The 21785-nt window shown below is 57.3% G+C and overlaps 1 protein-coding gene across 11 annotated transcripts in view; it reads right to left on the bottom strand.

Moving 5' to 3' along the window:
* RBFOX3 (RNA binding fox-1 homolog 3) overlaps positions 1 to 21785 on the bottom strand; it is a 406019-nt gene that overhangs the window by 67949 nt on the left and 316285 nt on the right. Inside the window, exon 1 of one of the 11 annotated variants that reach the window (XM_073885937.1) lies at positions 9115 to 9426. The exons of 6 other annotated variants lie outside the window; for them this stretch is intronic. In XM_073885937.1, coding sequence (XP_073742038.1) covers positions 9115 to 9219 — 105 coding nt within the window. In that variant the 5' untranslated portion in view covers positions 9220 to 9426. Of the gene's footprint in view, positions 1 to 9114; positions 9427 to 21785 lie in introns of those variants that run through there. 4 more of the 11 variants (XM_073885936.1, XM_073885938.1, XM_073885946.1 and 1 more) reach the window with 4 other exon arrangements.

The raw sequence follows: 21785 nt of genomic DNA, 5'->3' as shown, positions 1-21785 counted from the left end.
ACGTATGTTTTAGAAATGGGGAATGGGGGAGATCAATTCCAATGGCCAACCTTTTATTTTGCCAAATAAGGACATCCCCCCCCCCAAAAAAGAAAAAGAACAGGTATCGTTGTAACTTAACTCAAACGGGCATTTTATGCACAAAAACAGATTTATGCCTACGGAAAACATTCCTCCATTCAGAGTTTCAGCTTTCTGACTCTGCCATGGGCAGGTGGAGGCTTTGTCAGGGATGCAGACCGTGTGCAGGTTGGTGCTGGCACAATCTGGAGGACGTGATGGGGCTCTCAGACCTGCGGTCACAGGAGGGATCACAGGGCCACCCCGTCCACACCCCCCTGAAGGACACCGAGTTCCAGAGCAGTGCGACTCCCCCAGACCTGCCAATCCATGCCGATTCTGATGGAGGAGGGTCTGCATTTCTAGCTGGCTCCCTGGGCTGCTGGTCCAAAGACCAGACTGGGAGTCACGAGACCTACTGAGTTCTGCGTTATCCAACGGAACTTTCTGCAATGATGGAAATGTTCTAGCTCTGCTGAGCAGGGTAGCCACGATCCCGCATGGGCACAGAGCCTTAGACGTGTGGCTGGTCCAAACAGGTATGTGCCGTACGTGTACCAGACTTCAAAGACTTAGCACAAAAACAAAAATGTAAACCACCTCGCTAAGAACTTATACCAATCACATGTCGGGGGTATATCTGGGATATACTGGGTTAAGTAAAATGTAATACCGAAGTTCATCTCTTCTGCTTCTTTTCACTTCTTTTGAGTGGCTACTAGAAAGGGTAAACTTTCCTATTGGCTGGTACCACATCTGTACTGGAGAGCATCCCTCTGGAGCCTCTGAGACAGTGAGCCAGTCAGCCTCTGTTGAATTCCTCTGGTGACGGGGAACTTACCACCTCCAATAACAACCCATGCTAAAGTTGGGAGATTATAGTTAGAATTGTCTTTCGAGATTTTCCTTTAAAGCCACCACCCCTTCCCACTCTCTGGTCCTATCCAGGCGCAGAGGACCTGTTCTCCCTGACGTGCCCACCTGCTGGCCTTCGAAGGTGGTCAGACTCTCCAGATCCTGGCTGAGCCTGGGATGCCTTCAGCTGATCCTCCTGATCAGCCGCCCATAAACGTGCCTTCCCTGCTGATAACGGAACAAATCCCCGCACACAGGCTCTCCATTTCCAACCCCACTTCCCAGGTCTGGGCAGCCCCGATGGGTCCCTGCGCTGGTTTACTGTGAGGAACTGAGGCCCAGGAGGAGGATGGCAGGTCGGGCACAGCTGCGATCGGAACACGACCCTTCCTGATTTTTAACCCAAGCCTCACCCCTGCGCCTCCCCACGCCGCTGGAGATGGTAGTGAGCTCCTGCTGCGCTCCCCTGCTCCTGGGCGGTTTCTGTGTGTGCGTCATCGTGGGGCCTCCCCTCCCCGTACTCATACTGAGCCCTGCACACATCACCAGCAACAGCTGAACCAGAGGGAGGACGGCGTATCAGTGATGTCTCAGTGACCCCCCAACCCCAGAATCACCGTCTGGAATGGGTGAACAGGACCCCTTTCTGGGCCAGGAGGCCCCGAGTGGAGCAGGCACAAGGGGACCCTCCCTCTGGAACATCCCCAAATGCTGGGTGCTAGGTTTCCCTGGGGCTGGGGCCGTGTTTTCACGGTGGCTTCCTTCTGCCTTCTCAACACAGGTGTGTGCACACACACACACGTACGCATGCACAAGTACACAGTCACGTGCACACACACACGTACTACTATAGACACACACGCACAAGTACACAGTCACGTGCACACACACGTACAACKACATACACACACACAYGCACGCACAAGTACACAGTCATGTGCACACACACACAACCACACACACACAMYCACACACACGTACGCATGCCCAAGCACACACAGTTACGTGCACACACATGTACAACCACACACACTCACACACGTATGCATGCACAAGTACAGTCACGTGCACACACACACGTACCACTATAGACACACACACACAAGTACACAGTCACGTGCACACACACGTACAACGACATACACACTCACACACACGCACGCACAAGTACAGTCATGTGCACACACACACAACCACACACACACACTCACACACACGTACGCATGCCCAAGTACACACAGTTACGTGCACACACATGTACAACCACACACAGACACACACACGCGTGCACGCACAAGTACACAGTCACGTGCACACACACGTGTACAACTACATACAAACACACACACACACAGCACTTGCAGCCCCACTGACACTCCCCTGCCCGACACACCGAAGTTGCCTACTCGGGGTGCCCGAGACTTGGACGCCACATCTGAGTTGGTGTCGACGGGACAGGCATGGGCTGGGGGGGCACACAGGAGCCTCTGCAGCCCCCAAGGCCCTCTGGAGGGGAAGGAAAGAAGACATAAAGTCCCATCTTAGAGACACAGAAGCCTGGGCCTGGAAGGGAAGACACTCTCTGATCACACGGTGGGCTCTGTGCACACCCTCACGGCCACGGTGGGAAGAGATGCGCTCACCACTCCTGGAACTAACTGGTCGTGACTGAGTTGAGCCTGTGGCCCCAGGAGGCATAGGGCCCGGGCAACCCGGGGCCTACTACAGTGCCCGGTACAAACAGCCGCTCCATGAGTAATTTGTGGACGCTCAGGGGACACTGACCTCCCCCTCCTCTGCTGACCCTCTGAGCTGCTCAGGGACCCGAGAGGTACAAAGACCTAGGCAGCCCCTTGGAGCTCCTGGCCTGGGGGAGGCTGGGACTTGCTTCCACGGCCTCTTGGGGCTGTCACAGGTGGGCGGGGCCCCTCCCCAGGGCTCCCGTGAGCGGGGCCTGTGGCCCACCGAGCTGACCAGCCAGGGGCCTCCAGCCCCCACCCCAGCCCCAGCGGGTCTCCTTCCAGAACTGGGCTCCCTCTCTCCGGGAGCCCAGACACCGCCGCTGCGCGGGCGGCACCCAAGTCTGGACACGTAGTCCTGCTCCAGGCTGCGCAGCCCCTGATGGAACCGCATAACCATCTGCCCATGGGCTGGCAGGCCGTGGAGGGGGCTGCAGGGGGTTGCACGGGTGGGCCAGAGTTCAGGGGAGAAAGGGGGGCTGGAACCCCCTGGGAGGAAGACGGGGTGAAGGGGAGAAGCAGGGGGGAAAACGAATTCGGGAAAGGAGAGAAAGTAGCCGGGAGGGAAGAGCGGGGAAAGGCTTAGAAGCATGGAAAATTCTGGATTCGAGAACAGACATGAAGGCAGAAGACAAAGGCTGGAGGCCAGTCAGGAAGCACAGAGAGAGACTCTAGGAGGAAAGAGGCCAAGGGCAGGTGGGGACAGCCACGGACAGCATCACCAGGACCCCAGAGGTCTGGGTGGCTGGCCAAGCCCTGCCCTCGGGGAGGAGGGGAGCCCCTTCTGCAGTTGCTGCATCTTGGGGTCTGGGTTAGAATCCACCCTTGGCCACAGAGACCCCCAAGGGTCCCTTGGTCCCATGCCACCAGGAGCTTTGGGCCTGGCCCACAGGACCACCGCCTTTGGCTCTGGGCCCGAGTTAGGCACCAGGGGTCATGGGCACCATCCCAGAGCTGCCTGAGGCGCTGCTGGCCCCCTGCTCTCCCTGGGGCCCCACATTCTGCTCCGAGCCACCGTCAGGCAGCTGTCCCCAGGACCAAAGTCAGGAGGCAGAGAAGACTTGTGCTGGGACCTCAGCCTCACCTCCTCCAAGGATGGCAGCCACTTGTGATCCCTGAGCTTGGTGGCTCAACACTGGTCGGCCCGGTGCGGTGGGCACAGGCTCCGGGCTGTGCCGGGGGAAGGGCCAGGCCACGGGCAGAGTCTGCCCTGCTGCAGTGTCCTTCCCTGCCCTCTGCTGACCTCCCAGCGTGCCAACCGCTGTTGGCCGAGCCCCACGGACCACCGTGCCTGGTCCTGCTGGCCGCAAACGGGTCCTCATGTGGGGCCGTCGGGAGGCGGTTTCTCTGTACTCAGTAAGCACCTGGGGCCTCGGTATAGGTGAACCCCCTTCTCAGACTCACTGGGGGTCAGGAGGCGGGAAAGATGATGGCCAAGCCAATCCTTCACTTGTGATTCCGGGAAACGGGGCGTGTCATTCAAACCTCAGTCACAAACTGTAACTATGGAAAACAGACGTAGGCCTCCTAAACGGAACTGGAAAACCCTAGAAACGCTGTCCCGAGAAGAGTTAGCCACTCCCCACCTGCTTCGAGGACCAGTGACTGACCTGGCCACCCCAGCCCCTCCAGGCCCCAAGACACGCACGTCTGTCCCCATTATGACGCACTGGCTCGGGTTCAGAAGATGCCCCGCGCCCCCCCACTTTTGGGCAGAGATGCCCCAGGGGGTAGCCGGGGGTTCCAGGCCACTCTGCTCTGCACAGACTTCATGCTCGGCTGGGTCTGAACATGGAACATCCTGCCACCCTCCACAGAGCGGCCCTCGACCTGTGCCCCAGGCTGGATCTCCCTCCGGGCCATCGCTCCTTGCCCTGCCCATCTCCCGTGCTCAGCCGGCTGGCATACCAAGCTCCCTGCTCACGCTCTCCAGGGAAGCCCACTCACCCCGCAGGACAAGAGTCAACAAGGCAGGCCACTTCCACTCTCCCCAACCCAAAAGGAATCTCCGAAATGCCGTTGGCTGAAAATCTGCAGGCAAGATGAGAGCTTGTGCCGCATGAAGGCTCCAGTTGAGACACTTCTGCTTTGCATGTGGCTGGGAGGCGGTCAGAGGGCAGAATCTCCTGGGTCCTCGATACCCGTCAGCCCCAGACACACCTGAACCTTGATTCTGGGGTGGAAGCCAAGCTCTGCTCGTCAGTGGCTTTACGAGTCGGCATGACTCCTAACCTCTCTGTGCCTGTTTCCTTAACTGTGAGATGTGCATGCATGCTCGGCAGATTTTGCCACAAACGTGAGCTGTCAGAGCGCAAACCGGGTAGGAACCCACAGAAATAACTGAGGTACTTCAGCAACCAGACGACACCAACGGCGCAGACCTCAATAGCACGTCTTTCTGAAGACTCGAACAAGCTTCTGTTGTGTGCCTGGCCCTCCCACTGGCTGGGGTGTACTCACAGGCACGTGATGTCACCAGGAGCAAGCATGTCTCAGACGGGGGTGGAGTCACACCAAGGTGACAGGCCAACTGCCCAGGGAACAGACAACAGCCCAGGCACTCTTAGATGGCATGAGAAGCCGAGGTGACTTTGCGACGGTAATTAAACCTACTAAAAGTTCCCGCGATTAGCGGCGTTGCTACCCCCCAAAAACGATTATTAATAAGAGAAGAGCTTCCTAATGAATCTCAAGTAGACCCTAGAATTCCCTGACTGCCCCCAGAAGCCTTTGGGTTCCAGAGTCCGAGCGAGCACTCCTTGCTGTCAGCAACTCCAAGAAGCAACTGGCCTCATGCTGGTGGCTGGGTGGAAACACCACATCTTCCATGGAAACTTCTGGTGGCTGCCAGTGTTTTCGAGGGCAAGCAAGGCTATCTGTGATTTCATCTCGATTAAGAGCAGAAGGAAGATGAGATCAACAGCGCTCAGAACACAGCCCTTAGGAAGGTCCGGGTGCTCACAGTCTCCAGGGCCCACTCTCCCTCCGACCAGCCAGGCCCCTCCCCTCCATCACCAACACTCCTTCTTACGAAACTTAAGGCCCTGTATCTCACCCCTTGCTGGGCTGGCCGTAATGCACCATGGACAACAATCTTCCTGTGTTCCACCCCAGGATCCTTAGGAGGGGCCAGATGTGGGGGGACCTGGGCTCTGGGCTGCCCTGTGGGGAACCGAAGGGCTCACAGGGAGCCCTAAGTGGGCTCCAGTGGCTGGCTGGGCAGGTGGGGAAACCGAGCTTGCCCGGGGCCCCTCGGGTAAGCTCTTAACAAATACCAGAGCCCAAACTGCAGCTGGATGTCTCCTGGTGTCGGGTGACCTGAAGTTCTCCAGCGGACAGTTAGGACTCTGACAAATATCAGCCCCGCTGGGAGGAGGGACGCCTGACAATGAGCGTCTCTAATGAATTCCAGAGTCGTGTCTCGGCGGGGCAGGACCCAGGCTCCGCACACGTGGGGTCCAGCCCATGCAGCAGAAGAAGGCTCCGTTCTCTGTTGTCACGTTAACAGAGAACGGAATTCTGTTGGTTGAGGTTTTACCTTCTAATTTCAAGTTTGAAAGACTGTATGTTTCCAACGCTTGCCTGTTTAAAGGCTGCATCTCAATGTGCCGCAAACCACATCTCTTGTCTTGCTTGATTTCCCGTATTTGCTCCTGCTCTCAGGCGTGCTGCTGAGACTGAACACACAGCCTACATACAGCACCGGGGCTCACTCATGCAGACCTGCGACTCCTCAGTGGGGCTGCAGATAAAGTGAGCTCTGAGACTGGATACCTGCCCCGGGGCCGCCCTGGGCCCCCTCCTCACGTGGCCTCCACTTCCAGGGGACTTGGGAGGCTTTGTCTCACTCCAGAGGTGGTTGGGGACAAGCAGGGTCTCCAACGACCCATCATTATTTGTTTCATATTAACCCTGGACCACCAGAGCTGTGTGTGCTCCTAGAAGCATGTGTCCCTATAGACAGCCAGGAAATGGCTGCATTCAAGATCTTTCCCGGCCCTCGGAGACCCACGGCCACCCGCTGCGGACTGCTTTGGAGGAAACAGGGTACTTCAGAGCCTGACCCAATGGGCACACTCTGGTTTTCCCAGAGACAGTTCTGCTCATGGCTGACACCCACTTGGGATGGCTATGGCTCATTGACATCTTTTTGCCTTACGACTGCCCCTACAGAAAGCTCCAAATACCACCAGTTGGGGATGCATTCACCCAGCCCTGGAGGGATTGGTGTGCCTTCCTTACAGGTCGTGTGGGTACATTCAACTACTACCAGCACAGGTCTGACACCATCAAGACAATGCCAACATCCGGCATTTTTCAGAGGCTTGATGCTACTTCGTCTTAACCCTCCTGTTCAGCCCAAGAGGACGGGATGCTTTCATTGTCCTTCTCAGAGGAAGATCCTGAGGTTCAGAGAGGTGAACTGACTTGCCTAATGCAGCCAGTAAATGGTGGATTAATCTCTAATTCCACTGTCTGCCTTGGGAGCTGGGGTCTCCTGGGGTCCGGCAGCCCCAGGGCATTCCTGTGTGTGGCTGTGGGGGCTGGGGCAGATGCTCCCTACTTGAGCGGTCTGCTCAGTGACTTCACCTGTGAGCTTGTTAGAAATGCAGATTCTTGGGCCCCACCCCAGAGGTCCCCAAGTGATTGTTGCACTCATGGAAATTTGGGATGCCCTGGAAGGCTGACCTCCCAGGTCCACCCTGACCATCTGCAACTCAAATGACGATGGGGAATTTGGGGAGTCAGCCACGGCTTGGGCTTGGATACCTGCCTGCCTGGGGGCACGGGGGCCCCCTCAGCAGCTCTTGTTGCCACTGAGCTGTGCTCAGGACTGCCCAGATGTCACAGGTGGTCCTAGGGAGGGTGGGAGCAAGGGCCAAGGTCTGTGGGCCACAGGCCACTTTGGCGGCCCTTTGCTCCTCACCACCCGGCAGTCCCCTATCCCTTCCTTTGCAGCTGCTGACACGTTCAGCAATGCCCGCTGCATGGATCCTTGTAAGGGGCTGACCTGAGCGCCCAGCAGCCCAGGGACTGGCTGACCTGGCTCAGCTCTGAGGGCCTCATCTTTCCCTGCGCTGTCCACAGCTCCTCCTGAGCCACCTGCAATGGCCCCTTCTTTCTTGGCTCCCGGGAGAGCCCAAGGGGAACAAAGAGACAAGAACCCACCATCCAAAGGCCCAGCCCCACCTGGAGCCTGTCACCGTCTTCAAGAAACACACCTTCAAATGCATGCATGGGAGAGGTGGTAGAAGTACATGTCCACTTAGATTATCAGGCCTGGCCTGACCCGGACCATCAGCTTTGACTTGATCCCCTCTACCTTCTGCCTCCCAGCTCCACACCCAGACCCAGGTGCAGACCCAGTTCTAAGGGAGTCCTCCCGCTGGGGTGTGCAGGGCCCAGGACAGCCAGCCTGAAGATCTCCAGGCCTGTCTTCCCCCTTCAAGCCCCAGGTCTCTCCAAGCAAGCAGCCGCCCCCACCCCTGCAGGCCCAGGCAGAGGTTCGGGGTGCTAAAGATAAAGAAGGCAGCCCCAGAGTGCCAGGACGGAGGACAAGCCCTGAGGTGTGGGCGGCCAGGGTGGGTGAGGCAGGGTACTGAAGCCCCCAGCCGGCTCTGGCTGGGCTGGCACTGGGAACAGCAGCCCAGAGAGGCCAAGGGGCCTGGGGGAGGCGAGGAAGTCCCCCCCTCCATCCCCAATGCAGGCCTGGGACCGCACTGATTCCGCATTGGGTGGGATTGCAGGACCCCCGCCCCGCACACCACGGCAGGCGGGCAGGCAGCAGCTGATGCTCTGCGCGCACCCCCCGTGGAGCTCCTGGGGATTTGGGGGCCCAGAGTCGCTTGGCTTTCTGCCCCCCCCCCCCCCCCCCCCCGCCAGCCCAAGCTTCCTGCGCAGCCCAGCAGATTGCAAAAGTCTGGCCCCAGCCCCCTCTTCGGGGCCGGAGCTCCGGGGTCTCCTTCGCCAGCCCCACCAGGCAGGTGGCCCGTCTCCCCCGAGACCCGCGCGCGGTCCCCGCTGCAGCAGAGCTCCGCTCCCCCGCCGCCGCCGCCTCCGCGCGGCCCCCCGGCTTTCCCGACGCGGCCGGGGAGGGGCCCCGCTCCCCGCCTCCGCGTCCCCCGCGGCCCGGAGCGAAGTTCCCCAAAGTGACCGCGGCACCGAGAACCCCCGCCCCCTCCCCTCCGGCTTCCCTCGAGACTCCGCCCGCCGCCCCCTCCCGCGCCTTCGGAAAAGTTGCAAGCGACGCCCCAAACTCCGGCCCCCCGCCCCGCGCCGCGCGCGCCCCGGGCGACCCCGCGCTCGGCCGCCGCTCCCCCCCGCCGGGCTCCGGCGCCATGACGCGGGGAGCGCAGCGGGGCCCCGGCGGCGGCGCGGAGGCTGCCGAGCGCGGGGTGGGCGGCGGCGCGGGGCGCACGTGCGCCGGGCGGGGGGCCGCGCCGGGCCGGGGGCAGCTTACCTGTTGGAGGTAGAGGAAGGCAGGCGGGCAGGGCACGGAGTGCGGGAGCATGCTGCCGGAGTTGGACAGCAGGAGGCAGCCCGAGTTCGCCATGGAGCACAGCATGGGGCGGCAGGGGGGCGCCCGGCGGCCGGAGGCAGCTCTGCGCTCGCTGCGCGGCTCGCACCCTCCGCGCGTCCCTCGGTGTGTGCGCGCGCCCTGCCTCCCGGGCGCCCTCTCGGTCTCCTCCTCCTCCTCTTCCTCCTCGGCCCTCCCCTCCCCCTCGCGCCGCTTCTCAGGAGGGAGGCATGGACGGCGAGCGGCGCGCCTCTGCCCGGTGCTCCCCTGCCCGGGCGGGGATGCTGGGGAGAGCGCGCGCGAGAACACGGCCCGGCAGGCTGTGTGCGCGAGAGAAGGGATGAGGGCAGCGGGGGAGCGGGCACCCGTCACTTTGGAGCCACCGGAGCCCGGTCTGCAAAGAGTGGTGCGTGTGCGTGTGAGTGCGCGCGTGTGCGCGCGTGTGTAGCGGTGGGAGGGGGAGTCCCTGGCGTACTCCAACATCAAACAGAGCCCCGCACCGAGGGACGAGAATCCGGAACGACGGCGCGACAGCTGATCACACACTTAACCCCTCGCCCGCCGGCGCCCTTCCCCGGGCCCCTCGGCGGCCCTCGTCCTCCCCGCATCCAGCGGCTGCCCCGGGCGTGGGGTCTGGAATCTCCCTCCGGCCCCGCTCAGTCCGCCGGCCGCTGCGGAGAAGAGAGGCTCTGCCGGCTCTGCGGCCCGACCGGAAGGCGCTTCGTCCTGCTTGGCGTTCAGAGAGGCGCCTCTCAGAAGGGAGGCCGGCTCAGTGGCGGGGATGTCGGTGATGTAATGAGGGCATCTACGCAGAGGCTTCCTAGCCGGGGACGCTTCTCCGCTGCCCAGAGCTTGGAAACCCAGCTGGAGCCGCCGGAGGCTTCTTCTGCCCACCCCTTGGCCCCCAGACCCCATTTACACCTTAGGCCTGCCACAGGCACATGGTCTTGTGGATATTTAATAGGGGGAGGGGGCGGGAACAAGGGGCCCTGGCCACGATGCATCCTCCCGTCGCCATACCCAAACACGCTGGACTTGGTGTGTACACACAGTGCAGCAGGAGTGCGCATGTACCGACCCCTGGACCCGGTCACGGCTTGGCACGGGTCCTGACTGACACAGGTGTGTGTGTGCATGTGTGTGTATCTGCAGCTTCGCCAGCCACACACACCCCCACCGGCCTGCTGCGCATTCACACTCGACAGATGCCCCTGACCAGGCTCAGTTAACCAGGACAAGCCACAGGTGAACCTGTGAGGCTCTGAGGGACAGTCTGCTACCTGCCACCCTTAGAGGTAGAGACAGCTGGGGGACACACCCAACCTTTTGCCCCACTTACGCACGCTTCTCCGGGAAAGGGGAGAATCTCACAAATATCCAGTACCAATTCTGGACTCACCTATCCTCCCTGAGGCACCTGTGATTCTCTTTCTTTCACTTCTGAGAGTGAGCCCCACTCTGGAGGGAGGGAAGGCTGAGACCACCTTGTAATGGGAAGACCACCAACCTGAGCATCACATGGAGGCCCCTTCACTTGCTGTGTGATTTTAGGAAAGTGGCTTGTCCTCTCTGGGCGTCTGTTTCCACACCTGCCCTGAGAGGTTGGGCGGATGATGCCTGAGATGTCTTATTGTGCTCCCTGCGGTACATGTCCGTGAGGGCCATTTAGGAGGAAGCAGCAAGGAGGATCAGAGGGATGGGTGGAGGATGGGCTTCCTCCAAGCACTGTTTGGGGACAAGCTCAGTTTGAACAAGGCAGGCAGGTGTGTGTCCCTTGGACGCCCCTCTGTCAGGCACCTCATGTCTCTCAAAGCAGCCTGCAGTTCATCTTCCTTAGAAGGAAAGGGGGTGCAATGTCTGGGAGGAGGCAGATGGCAGAAGGGACAAGGGTCAAGGGAGAGACTACAGGGGGGAGAGCTGGTCCTGCGGCAGGTCGCTACACTTGCTGACCCTTTTCGGGAGCCCCTCTCTGTGATCCCCTCAGGGGTGGCACGCTCGCCTATGGACTTGCAGAGGAAGTCCCCTGCCTTTGGGCTGTGAACAGTTATTAACTCATCTCCCAGAAGAGGCACCCCGATAGCCTGCGACAGTGGTGGGGTGGTCCTGCGCTGAGGTCTGGGACACCTGGGGGTTGGAACACATGGCTGGGGGTAGCATTTGAGAGGGGAGAGGGCCGTCCTGTGGAGGGTGGCGCCACAGAGTGGTCCTGGCTCCAAGAACAGGGGCGGCCCTGGGGGCCGCCTGCCTCCCCAGTCCTGCTGTTTTAGAAGCCTTCCCTCCCTTCTGCTGTCCCCGCCCTGGCTGCTTCTTCCCCAGAGGACATTCGGGAATCTGGGGCAGCTGTGTAGCATTCACCCCTAGCCCTGGGCTCTAAGTCCTATGCTTCGTGTGAATCATTCACTCGTTAATTTGCCGTTGTTACCAAGTATCTGCTGAGATGGAGGCTTTATCCCTCTTATAAGAGGATTTGAGGGTGTCCTAAACATTGTCCAACCCACAGAAGACACCCTTTGAGTTGACTCTCCTGCTTTTCCTTACCGAGAACCCACTACATGCAGACAGATACCGCACCAGGTGCTGGAGCTATAGAAACCAAGTGCTCTGCTCTGGAGTGAGTGCACCGTCTGGTGGGGAAAGCAAGCCAACACACCAAGACTGCAGCTTCCTGTGTTGAGACCTATGATGGCCCAGGATAGTGGGAGCTCAGATCTGGGGTGAGCTTAGACAGGGGGTGGGGTCGGGGAAGCTTTCCTAGAGGGACCCCTGAGCTCAGTCATTGGCCCCAACAATGCCAGGCTTGGTGTTGGTATGGCTTCCAGCATCCTTGCCCCTGGTCATCTGTGGGACCTTTCAGCCCAGCCACCTGGCTTCAAGCCTCACCTCCAGAGAGTGTCAGGGCCTGGGAGCATGTCTAGACACCTGCCTCCATCAGTCAGTTAATCACACCCGGGCTCCAGAGAGACTGAGAACAGCAAAACAGAATTTAAAAAAAAAACCTCCAGAAGAAAGATTTGAACAACGTGTGTGTCTGGCTTATTTCTCAGGACAGGGGCTGTGTGCCCACCACCTCTTGTGCTGTGTCATGGGCTTGTGACTTCCACTTTCGAGCCAATTACTAACTGACAAATTGAGAGAGGCCTCTGTCCACGGGGGGGGGGTGTCTTTGGGGGGTTAGGCCACTGAATAGCCAAACACTGTAGCCCATTGGGTCTTCCTCTCAAGAGTTGAGGGTCAGGAGGGCAGGAAACCTGCTGGCTGGGATGCACAGCATCACCCCAGTGCCTGGAAGGGCACCTGGCAGGGATGAGTGCGGGTGTCCCTGCCCCCACACCCACCCCCATCCCAAGGCCGATCCGGATGCTAAGGCGGCCACAGTAGCCAGTGGGGCTTAGCAGCCTGGGTCCTGAGAAGGCTGGGCAAAGCTGCTGCAAAAAGCCCCTCGTTCTGACTGCTTGGGGTGTCAGGACCATCTCTACTCCACGGACTGGGGGAGGAAGGAGAGGAGGGGCTTGTGCCCCTCCAGTGGTGCTACCGGGAGCGCCACAACAGCACAGAACACGTCTGCTGTAATTGTTTCTGAGTCTGTGCCATGCTTGTCCTCTTCACCTCGGACCTCCAGTGCCTACACAGTGGGGTACAACATTCTTCAGGTCCCCCGGGCCCCTCACAGCCCTCCAGAGCCCCTGGTGCCTCCCGAGTAGCGGGTGGGGGAAGCCCGGGGGCCTGGGGCTCTGCTGCCCCCGCTTCTGGGGTGAAGGGAGGCTGCACACTGGGAAGGGCTGTCAATCCAGTGCTAATATTCACTACTTAAAAAAAGCCAAGGAAAAAAATATCCCATTCGCCCTGAATCTGAGAAAGGCCTTGTTAGGAAGGCAGGAACTGAGCTGTAATTATTTCTGCGCTCCTGGGCACCACTATAAATATCAGGCAAGGAGGCACCTCAAAAGGTCTGGACGGTTCCAAGGCTTTGGAGATCTCCTGGCTCCTTCTTACCCCCCAACACCACCACGTGTCACCTTTCCGAGGAAGCCCTCCTGGGTGCAGGGGCTGCCCCCCTTTCCCCCTGCAGGGCAGGGCCTGCCTTTCCCACCCTTTCTGGGAGACCCAGGCCTGAGTAGCCTTGCAAACATCCTTCGTCTCTTTGGTGTGTCCCTCTGTGAAATGGGGACATGGAGTCTCTTTGGGAAAGTGTATGCCAAAAAGTATTCAAGATGGCCTGTGTTTTTAACAAAAGGTGGGCAGTTCTGTGGTCAAATGATCTGATGTGCTGTTGCCTATGACACTCCCCCCATCCTTTGGAAATTCCCAAGGCCACACGTGAGTATATTCCCACAGGAAACAAAAAGCTCCCTAGTCCCTTCAGAGGAGGTTGGGGGGGGGCTGAGTTACTCATGGGCTTGCCCCTCTCCTCCATTCTCAGTGCTCAGGCTGGCGTCCTCAGCCTTCACCTATGCGCGGAGGACAGCCTGGAACTTGGCAAAGGCGTGCTAGGACAAGGGGTGAGCTCACAGTCTCCAGTTGCAGCTGGGCCATGATCTACAGAGACAGCGTGCCCTGTGCTTCTAGCAGAGCCAGAGCTCCCTGCCCCAACTTCACGGGGTTGGGCACAGGCTTGGGCATGAGCACTGGGGGCACCACGGAGGCAGGAGTGCCAGAATTGTGCATGGCATCTCCATGGCAGGGTGGGCTAGGATGGGCATGGCTCAGGGTGGGCACAAGGGAGGCTGGGGTGACCCGAGAAACCTCCTTCAGGTGAACCAATCAGACACCCACGCAGTTCCCCCTAGAAGTTCTCTTCCAGGGGGTTCACACCCCAATTCCACAGCTATGGGAACAGGAGCGCAGTCAGGGGCAAGCCCCGAGGTGCTGGGGACGCCTCCAACAGACCCCGTTGGGGGATTGTCAGGTTGAGGACAGGGAGGTCCTTGTCTCCCTATAAAATATGGGAGCCCCTTAGATTCCCAAAGGTGAGAGCTTCCATATTTTAGGAGTGGGAGGCCATTTCTGCTTCATCCTCGTGTGTCCAATTCACCCAGAAGGGCAGAAGAGTTGGTGGGGGAGCAGGAGCCCCTCTGAGGAAGAGGATTCCTAGAGGCCAGGGTGGGAGTGAGCTGCCCTGGCTGTTGAGGCCACACTGGCCATGTCCAGCAGAGGGCCCACTCACACCGGCCAGAGCCTCCCCTCTGTGGCCAGGCCTGTGAGGAGGGGGCGCTGGGGGTGCTCCCCACCCGTGGGCTCCTCTGCACCCCTGAGCCACAGGGCACTTGGTGGTGCAGAGGGGAAGCCAGGCCCTGTCCCGGCTGCCAGGGCCAGCACCTACCTTCCAGCCCTGCGGCACCCCCTCCACACCTACCAGTGCTGTTCCCCTGGTCTCAGCAGACCGCAGCAGAAGTAGAAATCCGCGTGCAAAGGAAGTTTATTTATCTGTTTAATTAAGAGGCTCTTTCCAGCCACATTCGGGTCCATCACCTCACTTACAACCATGTCCCGGCAAAATTAAACATAATAAATATAGGGAGACTGAAAGCAAAGGGCACACTCGAGATATATGGGCAAAGCCAGAAGTTGCACAGGGTTGCAGTTATAAGCACATCTTTCTTTGGCAAGTTCCCCTCCCCTCAGGGCCTGGGAGCCAGAGGAAGGCTCTAAGAGAAGGGGCTGTGGGTGCGGTGCGACTCTGCTCTTTCCACTCAGCACCGATGCCAAGCTTTATTTATTTTAAATGAGCCCCCAGGACTTCTCCCTTCTCCTCTTCTGGAGAGGGGGAGAGAGCTCATCACAGAGCAACAAGAACATCTGAAACCAGCCAGGGCTGTGCTGCTCTAGCTTGGGGCTTGGTGGGTAAGAGGCCTCGGCAGCTGCAGCCCTGGAAAGCTCTTTGCAGGCTCCTGCTGTATCTGGACCATGAGCTCCTGGCAAGGAGGCGGAACGGGCGAGAGAGCTCTGGAGAAACAGATCTGTGCTCTATGGTGCCAGCTATGGCCAAGCCACCATTCAGGGTACTGGCCCCAGAATGCCACAGAAGCCGGAGAAGGAAGGGGAGTTAGATTTCATATTTCTATCTCTGATGTGAAGCCTCAAGAACCTGAAATGTTTGCTTAAACATCCCAGGAATGAGAGTGTCCACGGGGAAAAAAAGATGGTGATTTATTATCATTATTGATTGCCAACCATAACAATACCTTTTATTTGCTCAGTGCTTTCCCGACTTTCCCAACACACCTTAACGTGTCTCATTTTCCTGGATCCTCACAAGGTGGCGAGGGAAGGTAGGATGAGGCCCACATGGTATGTGATGGCACTTCTAGGATCACAGAGGTGGCCCAAGGTCACACTAGTCAGAGGCAAGGTTTAGGCTGGAAATCGAGCCTTCTGGCTTGAGGATTCACACAAGCCTCTTGCCTCCTTCCTACAACTGTGCTTGGCTCGTGCCATTCTGTGAGCATCCCCATCATTAGCCTTTGGCTCTCTCTCCTAACAGGATCAACCCCAAACCAAATCTGTTAACGTAATCGCCATTTGCAATAGCTTGGGCATTTACTAATCACACCACCGCTCGGTCTGCACAGCAATTATCTCAAATTTCCTCTTTCTCATTAGGCAGAAGGTCGTGAGAACTCAGTAGGGTTGCTGAACCCTATGATCAAGCCAAGGAGAGAAGTTGCTGTTGGACAGAGGAAGACCTTCCATGGGGTTTCTAGCTGCGCCACCACGAGACGCTTGATTTCCTACATATCCTCATCCCACACTCTGAGCCTGGCCCACCACCGGGAGCCTTCCCGTCCAACCTAAATCTGTGCGTGTCTACTTGGTACCCTGTGCCAACACCTCGAATGGCCACAGAAAAGAAATAGTCCCAAGAGGCGCAGGAAGGCTCTGTATTTGCGTGAAGATGAAGATTCTAGCTCTGATTGCCCACCATGGAATGCCCTTGGATGGCTGGGTCCCCAGGGCAGAAAGGACCGAAGCGAGTCAGGGCAGGGCTCATGTTACGTTTATCACTGGCAGAGGTTGCGGGGCTGAGGAAAGCCTACATAACTCACCGCTCCCTGCAGCCCACCCAGGCTCCGCACTAAAATTACCCTTGGCCTCTCCCACTACCCGCCTTGCTGACCTTCAGCACCAGGGACAGCACCAACCCCTTGCTCTCACGTCTCCTCCCTTCCGGGAAGGGAAAAGACAGGGCTTCCAGGTGCGGGCAGTGGAGCTGGAAGGGAATTCGGGATCATACTGTCCAGTCCTCTGCCTTCTAGCTTTCAGGGACAGGCGCTGTCTTTTTAATTTTTTTTCTTGAGGCACTCCACCGAGGGAGACCCTGACATCTCTCCGGGGAGCCCATTCAGATTTTTATCACCCTGACTGTCAAGAGATTCTGCCTGTGTCTCAAACAAACCTTTCCACTTTAATTTTTTTCAAAGGGGAAAAGCCTTGAAGGAGGGCCAAGGGGGAGCTTGGACCAGCAGCCGAAGCCATTGTCCCGTCCTCTTAACTCCCAGGAGGGGCGGCAGGTCATCCGGCAGAGCCTGTAGAACAAGGCTGTGTGCTTTTGGGGCCCAATGGCAGCACTGTGTGCTTCGGGTGTGGGAAAGGGAGGACCGTGCCCATGACATGGGCGGCCGCTTGGGGATCTCCCATGGCTGTGACTGGCATGAATTTGTGTCAAGTTCAGTTAGGATTGAACTGAGGAAACGTGGCATGCAGGGCTCCTAAGCAGACATCCACGGGAAGGGGGTCAAGGTTTGTTCTTTCATCCGCCACAGATGGGGCTGAGCTGCCCAGGGGGGAGGCAGCAAGAGCCCATCCTTGGGTTTCCTGCCTCTTTCTAAAGCCAGCAATTGAAATAGTTGGCCTCTTCACTTTGCCATCAGTTAAAATAAATCTTACTTAGCATAGAAACCATTGCTCCTTCCCTCAGCATTGGGTGAGGAAAGGCCGCTAAAGGATAGATGCAGGGCAGTCCTGTAGAGAGGGAGTCACCTGGGCCCAAGGACGGTGAAAGTCAGGTCCTCCAAACTCTGAGCGAGTCTGAAAGACTGAATCGAGCATCTGCTTCTAGCCCCAGCCCTAGCACTCAGCTAGTTAAGAAAAAAACAGCCTTAAGCCTCAGGAAGCAGAATGTGAGGGGGCTGGCATTCCACTCTTCCTCTGCCCCTTTGTGCCCCTTAGAGCCAAAGCATCAGCTCATTAAAAGCTCATTAGGAGCCCAAGGCAGCAAAGGCCCAGAGAGGCAGTGCTGTCCTGGCAAAGCGCACGGCCCAGGGGAGGCGGGTGCACTGTGTCAGGCAGCCAGTGCCAAGCTGCAGACAGGAGCTGAGTGATGGGGTGGTGGGAGGTGGGGCAGGGGGTGGCGGCTGGGAGGTTTCTCACATGGAAGCCTCATGGGAGCTGAGCTTGTCCCAGGACTCATAGGGGCGAGGACAGGCCTGTCTGTCAGGAAGCAAAAGAATGGATATTTACATGCAGACCCCCTTCCCCACACCCCCAGCCTGAGAGGAGCCCAATCTCAGGCTTTGAGAGGAGGGAGCCAGGGCAGGGAGGAGGGAAGGGTAGGCAGGACCCTGGCTAGCGTAAGCCGTGCCTGGCAGCTTGGAGAAGTTGTATGAATTGCTGCCCACTGTGAGTACAATGCAGCAGAGAAAGGGGCAGTGGATGCTGCTTGTTTCATCAGACTCTCTAAAAGGTGCCAGGAGCAGGGGAAGCGGGACATCTCTGGTGGAGGTATGGGGGCCTTGGGCGGGAGCTTATTCTGAGGCGCCCACCCCTGCTGGCCCTCCATCCTTCTGCTCCCTGTCACACCTGAGGGGGGGAAGCCCTCCTCGTTCCTGATCTACTCTGGCAGTGGGGTCCAGCACTGTTTGGCATCAACACAACCCTCCAGTGCCAAAACACAAGGTTTCTGAGAATTCACTGGCAAGGAGGTTTAGGGAAGGCTGGCAGCCGGCTGAGGGCCTGTGCTGTCTTAGCAGCTCCCAGGCTTTCCTCCCGCTGAGAGTTGCTGCATTAGGACAGGGGGGGCCGTCTGTGCCTTTTCTTACTTCCCTAGGATGCTGTGACTTTTGATTCCTACTTGATTAATATACAGCCAACAGGGACTGTATTTAAGGCAGCTTTAATTCTCTCAGGTCACCAAACTCAGGGGCAGCAAAGCTGCAAGGAGCCAGCCCCGCAATAGATCAAACACTGGGACCTTCAAATCGCTCCATGGCCCAATTTCTCACCGCTGCTGCTGCCTGATAACCCTCCCAGCCTGGAGCCAATATCCCCCTTTTCTAGGAGGGAGGACAGGGACCGGACTTGGCAGGCGGGAAGGAGAGCTGGAAGGACTCGGCACTTGGACCTGCAGCACCAGGGACAGCTCCAGCCAGACCAGGGTGTCCAGCACTGCCTACTTGCCTTCCTGTTCCAAGGCACCAATGGGTGTAAATGACCTCACTGTTTTGCTGGATGTGGCTGGTGGCTAGCCCTGCTGATGGCACCTTTCATGGAAACATCCTCCCTGGCAGATGAGACCCCCTTGAAACCCTGCACATTCTCACGTGTGCGGTCTGTCTTTAGGCTTTCTCATTCTTTGACCACCTGAGACACCCCCCCCGCCACCCCAAGGAGAAGCCGGCTGCTCTTAGGTAGGACTACCTGGCCAGTCTCCCTGCTGGTCCCTGGTGTCCATGGCTTCTGCAGGGTCCCCACAATTTCCTTTCTGGCTCAACCTCATTCCCTTTACAACTTGCCTCATTAGCATCTCCTGAAAGGCAGGCTAATTTCTCTGCTTAGCACCTGGGTCTTCACTTGCTTGGTGGTGGTGGGGGGGTTGGCGGAGGAGCTGGGGGGGATGCCTGTGTGACTGCCATTTCCTTCGTTCCTCCAAAGCATCTTTTATAGACCTGGTCCTTGTTGAAATTCGGGGAGGCACCGTGGAGCAGTACAATGCGGGAAGATTACACTCGGAAGCCGGGCTTGTAAATCACCTCCCAGTGGGGGCAGGGAATGCGCCTGTGAGTGGAGAACCCCGTGTGCAAAGCCATTCTCATTTAAGAGCAGGATCTTCCCGGATCAGACTCTGATCAATCCTTGCTGCCACCAACATGCCATATATTAGGAAGAAACGTTTGCATGGAAGTTGAAAGAAGCCCCAGACTCGCCTTCTCATGCTCACCACCACTGCTGTTCCATTAGGGTTTCCTCTAGACCTAGCCCCTGCTGGATTTATTGCCCCCACTCTGCCTCTATCCACTTAAAAATATCGTCTATGGATTTTCAAATTATTGTTACACTTTCTAAGAGAAGGATGAGGTGGTTAAAAATTAACAGCAAATTTATAGGAATTCTATATGGCAATTACAGAATTATAATGAAGTGGCTGCCACTTGGCCAAGTGTGGGTAATTGGAAATCCACGCCGGGAGACTAGAATCTTTACTGTATTGGAATTGTATTTTTGAGAGTAAATGCCGTGGAGAGGGTCAATGGAGGCTTCAGCTGGCCAGGTTCTTCTCTGGAGGACGGAGTAGCTGGTTCACCACCTCTCTGGAGGCAATTTAGGAGAATCACTTAGCTGGCACAGGTGAAGGTGGCCAGACACTAACGGGGTAAGTGGGTGTTCTGGGCTGGGGTGGACATCCCTGATGCCTCCCAGCCTGGTCTGGAGAAGGCAGGAGAGACTATGAAGGAGAAACTGTTATCACCAGCAGAGCAAAAGGGATCACTGAGATGGAGACAGAAGGCAGCGCTGGAAAAAATCTGGTGTTCTTTCCATCTGGTGGATCAATTCTCCTTGCAAAAAAAAAAATGGTAAGAGAAAAATCAGATAGATCACTTTCTCAAGATGCCAACTTTGTCCATATTCCACATGGCTCAGCCTTCATTCTGACAAATGCTGTGGCAGAAAGGGATGTGAGCTACTTTCTCCTCTTCACTTCTCTTTAGGATCCCAGGCACCAGATGGCCCAAGGGGGCTTCTTATAAGGAAACTCTAGTCTTGAGTAAGGGACTTCTGCCAGGAATTTGGGTGCAGATCGCCTCCGGGTTCTTCAAGAGTTTTCTCTGGACCTGGTGTTGTCCAACACAGGCGCCTTGAGCTCCCGCGAGTGCAAAACACAAGTGGGATTTCAAAGACTTGGAACAACGAAAAAGAATGAAAAATAATTTGTGTATCTGACTACTCACTGAAACAGCAATATTTTGGCTATGGCAGGTTAAATAAAGTATATTGTTAAAATGAATCTCACTGGTTTCTTTTCACTTTTTGAACATGGCTACTGGCAGGGGACACAGGGACACCTGTGGTTTGTGCTGTATTTGCAGCTCGCAGCACTGGTCTGGAGCTCTGGCGCACGGGGTCTTCACACTCAGCCTGGCTCCATCCTCTCCTTATTGTCACACTGCCTGTGACAATGGCTGCCCACGGCAGGATGCAGAAGAAATAGCGAGCTGGGCCTCCTCTTGGGGTGGGACCCAGAAAACCCAAGTCTGTGTTGGCAGGACACACACACTGATTCCCCCGCCCCAAACACAGATGTCCAGCCATGTGGTCTGCTCCATTTAAACCCTCCACTTGCTCTGTCCTGATGTCTGGGACCGGGGTCATTGTTATGTCCCACCACGGTGGCCCCACCAGCCCAGAAGCCAACGGTAGCTTTCCTTCCTGGTCTCCTTCCTGCCCAGGATGGGACAAGGAAATGAGCACACTATGCACTGCTCAGCTTTGGCGCTTAGCTCATGGCTGGCACTTCTGCCTCCCAACCTGCACTGGGAGAAAGCATCCCAGCAGCCAGCTCCCACGTGGCTCACCTTGTTTGCATTCGGCTCCTGGGTGAGCACATTGATTTTCCTCTCCAGTGCAGAATGAGAGGACTTGGAAATTTCATTCCAGTGATACAGGGCATGGCAATAATTATCGTCATCATCCCAGTGTTTTGGACAGATAGGTTCCCAGGCACCCAGAATACCCTCAGCCTCATTCTACACCCCAGCCCCCCCAGAGGGCAGGGAGGAAGAGGTAGGAGGGTGCATCTCATTCTCTCCATTTCATCAGATGGAGAAGAAACAGAGCCCTTCTCTTGAGACAGAGAGTAGACAGTGTCCTGGTGGAAAGTGGGACCCTAGAGCCATGGGGTCTGAGTCATTGCCCCCTTCTCCTGGAGGCACAGAAGCAGAGCTGAGCTTGTAGGAAAACTGCAATCCCCTATCTCCTGCCTTCCACCACACACACAGCTTCAGCCTTTCTGGAACCCTCCACTAGCAGGAGGTGGTGCACACTCAGGCTTGGGACCCACCCTGACCTGGAGGCAAGCCCACTTCCGCTCTGACCAGCCATGTGACTCAGAGCAAGTGGCTCAACATCTTGAGCTTCACTTTCTGCATCTATAAAAATGGGACAGCGATATCTCCCTCAAAGGTTGTGGGGCTTCAAAGACATCCTGTATACAAAGGAGGTGGCACACAGTAGATGCTCAATAAATCATGCTAATTAATTCAACAAATATCTATTGAGTGCCTCCAAAAGCCGGGCTTTGTTCTAGGCCCCTTCACTCTTCAGTGGCCAGATGAGTTTCCTTTCTCTCTACCTAGATGGACCGAATTTGCTCTGATCATCTCCCAGGCCTTGGTACGGAAAGT

This window comes from Callorhinus ursinus, unplaced genomic scaffold (assembly GCF_003265705.2).
Source record: "Callorhinus ursinus isolate GAN/ISIS: 27379988/994484 unplaced genomic scaffold, GSC_fseal_2.0 scaffold68, whole genome shotgun sequence".
NCBI lineage: Eukaryota > Metazoa > Chordata > Mammalia > Carnivora > Otariidae > Callorhinus > Callorhinus ursinus.
The sequence above is the reverse complement of the archived record's forward strand: the minus strand, read 5'-3'. Positions and strand labels throughout refer to the sequence as shown.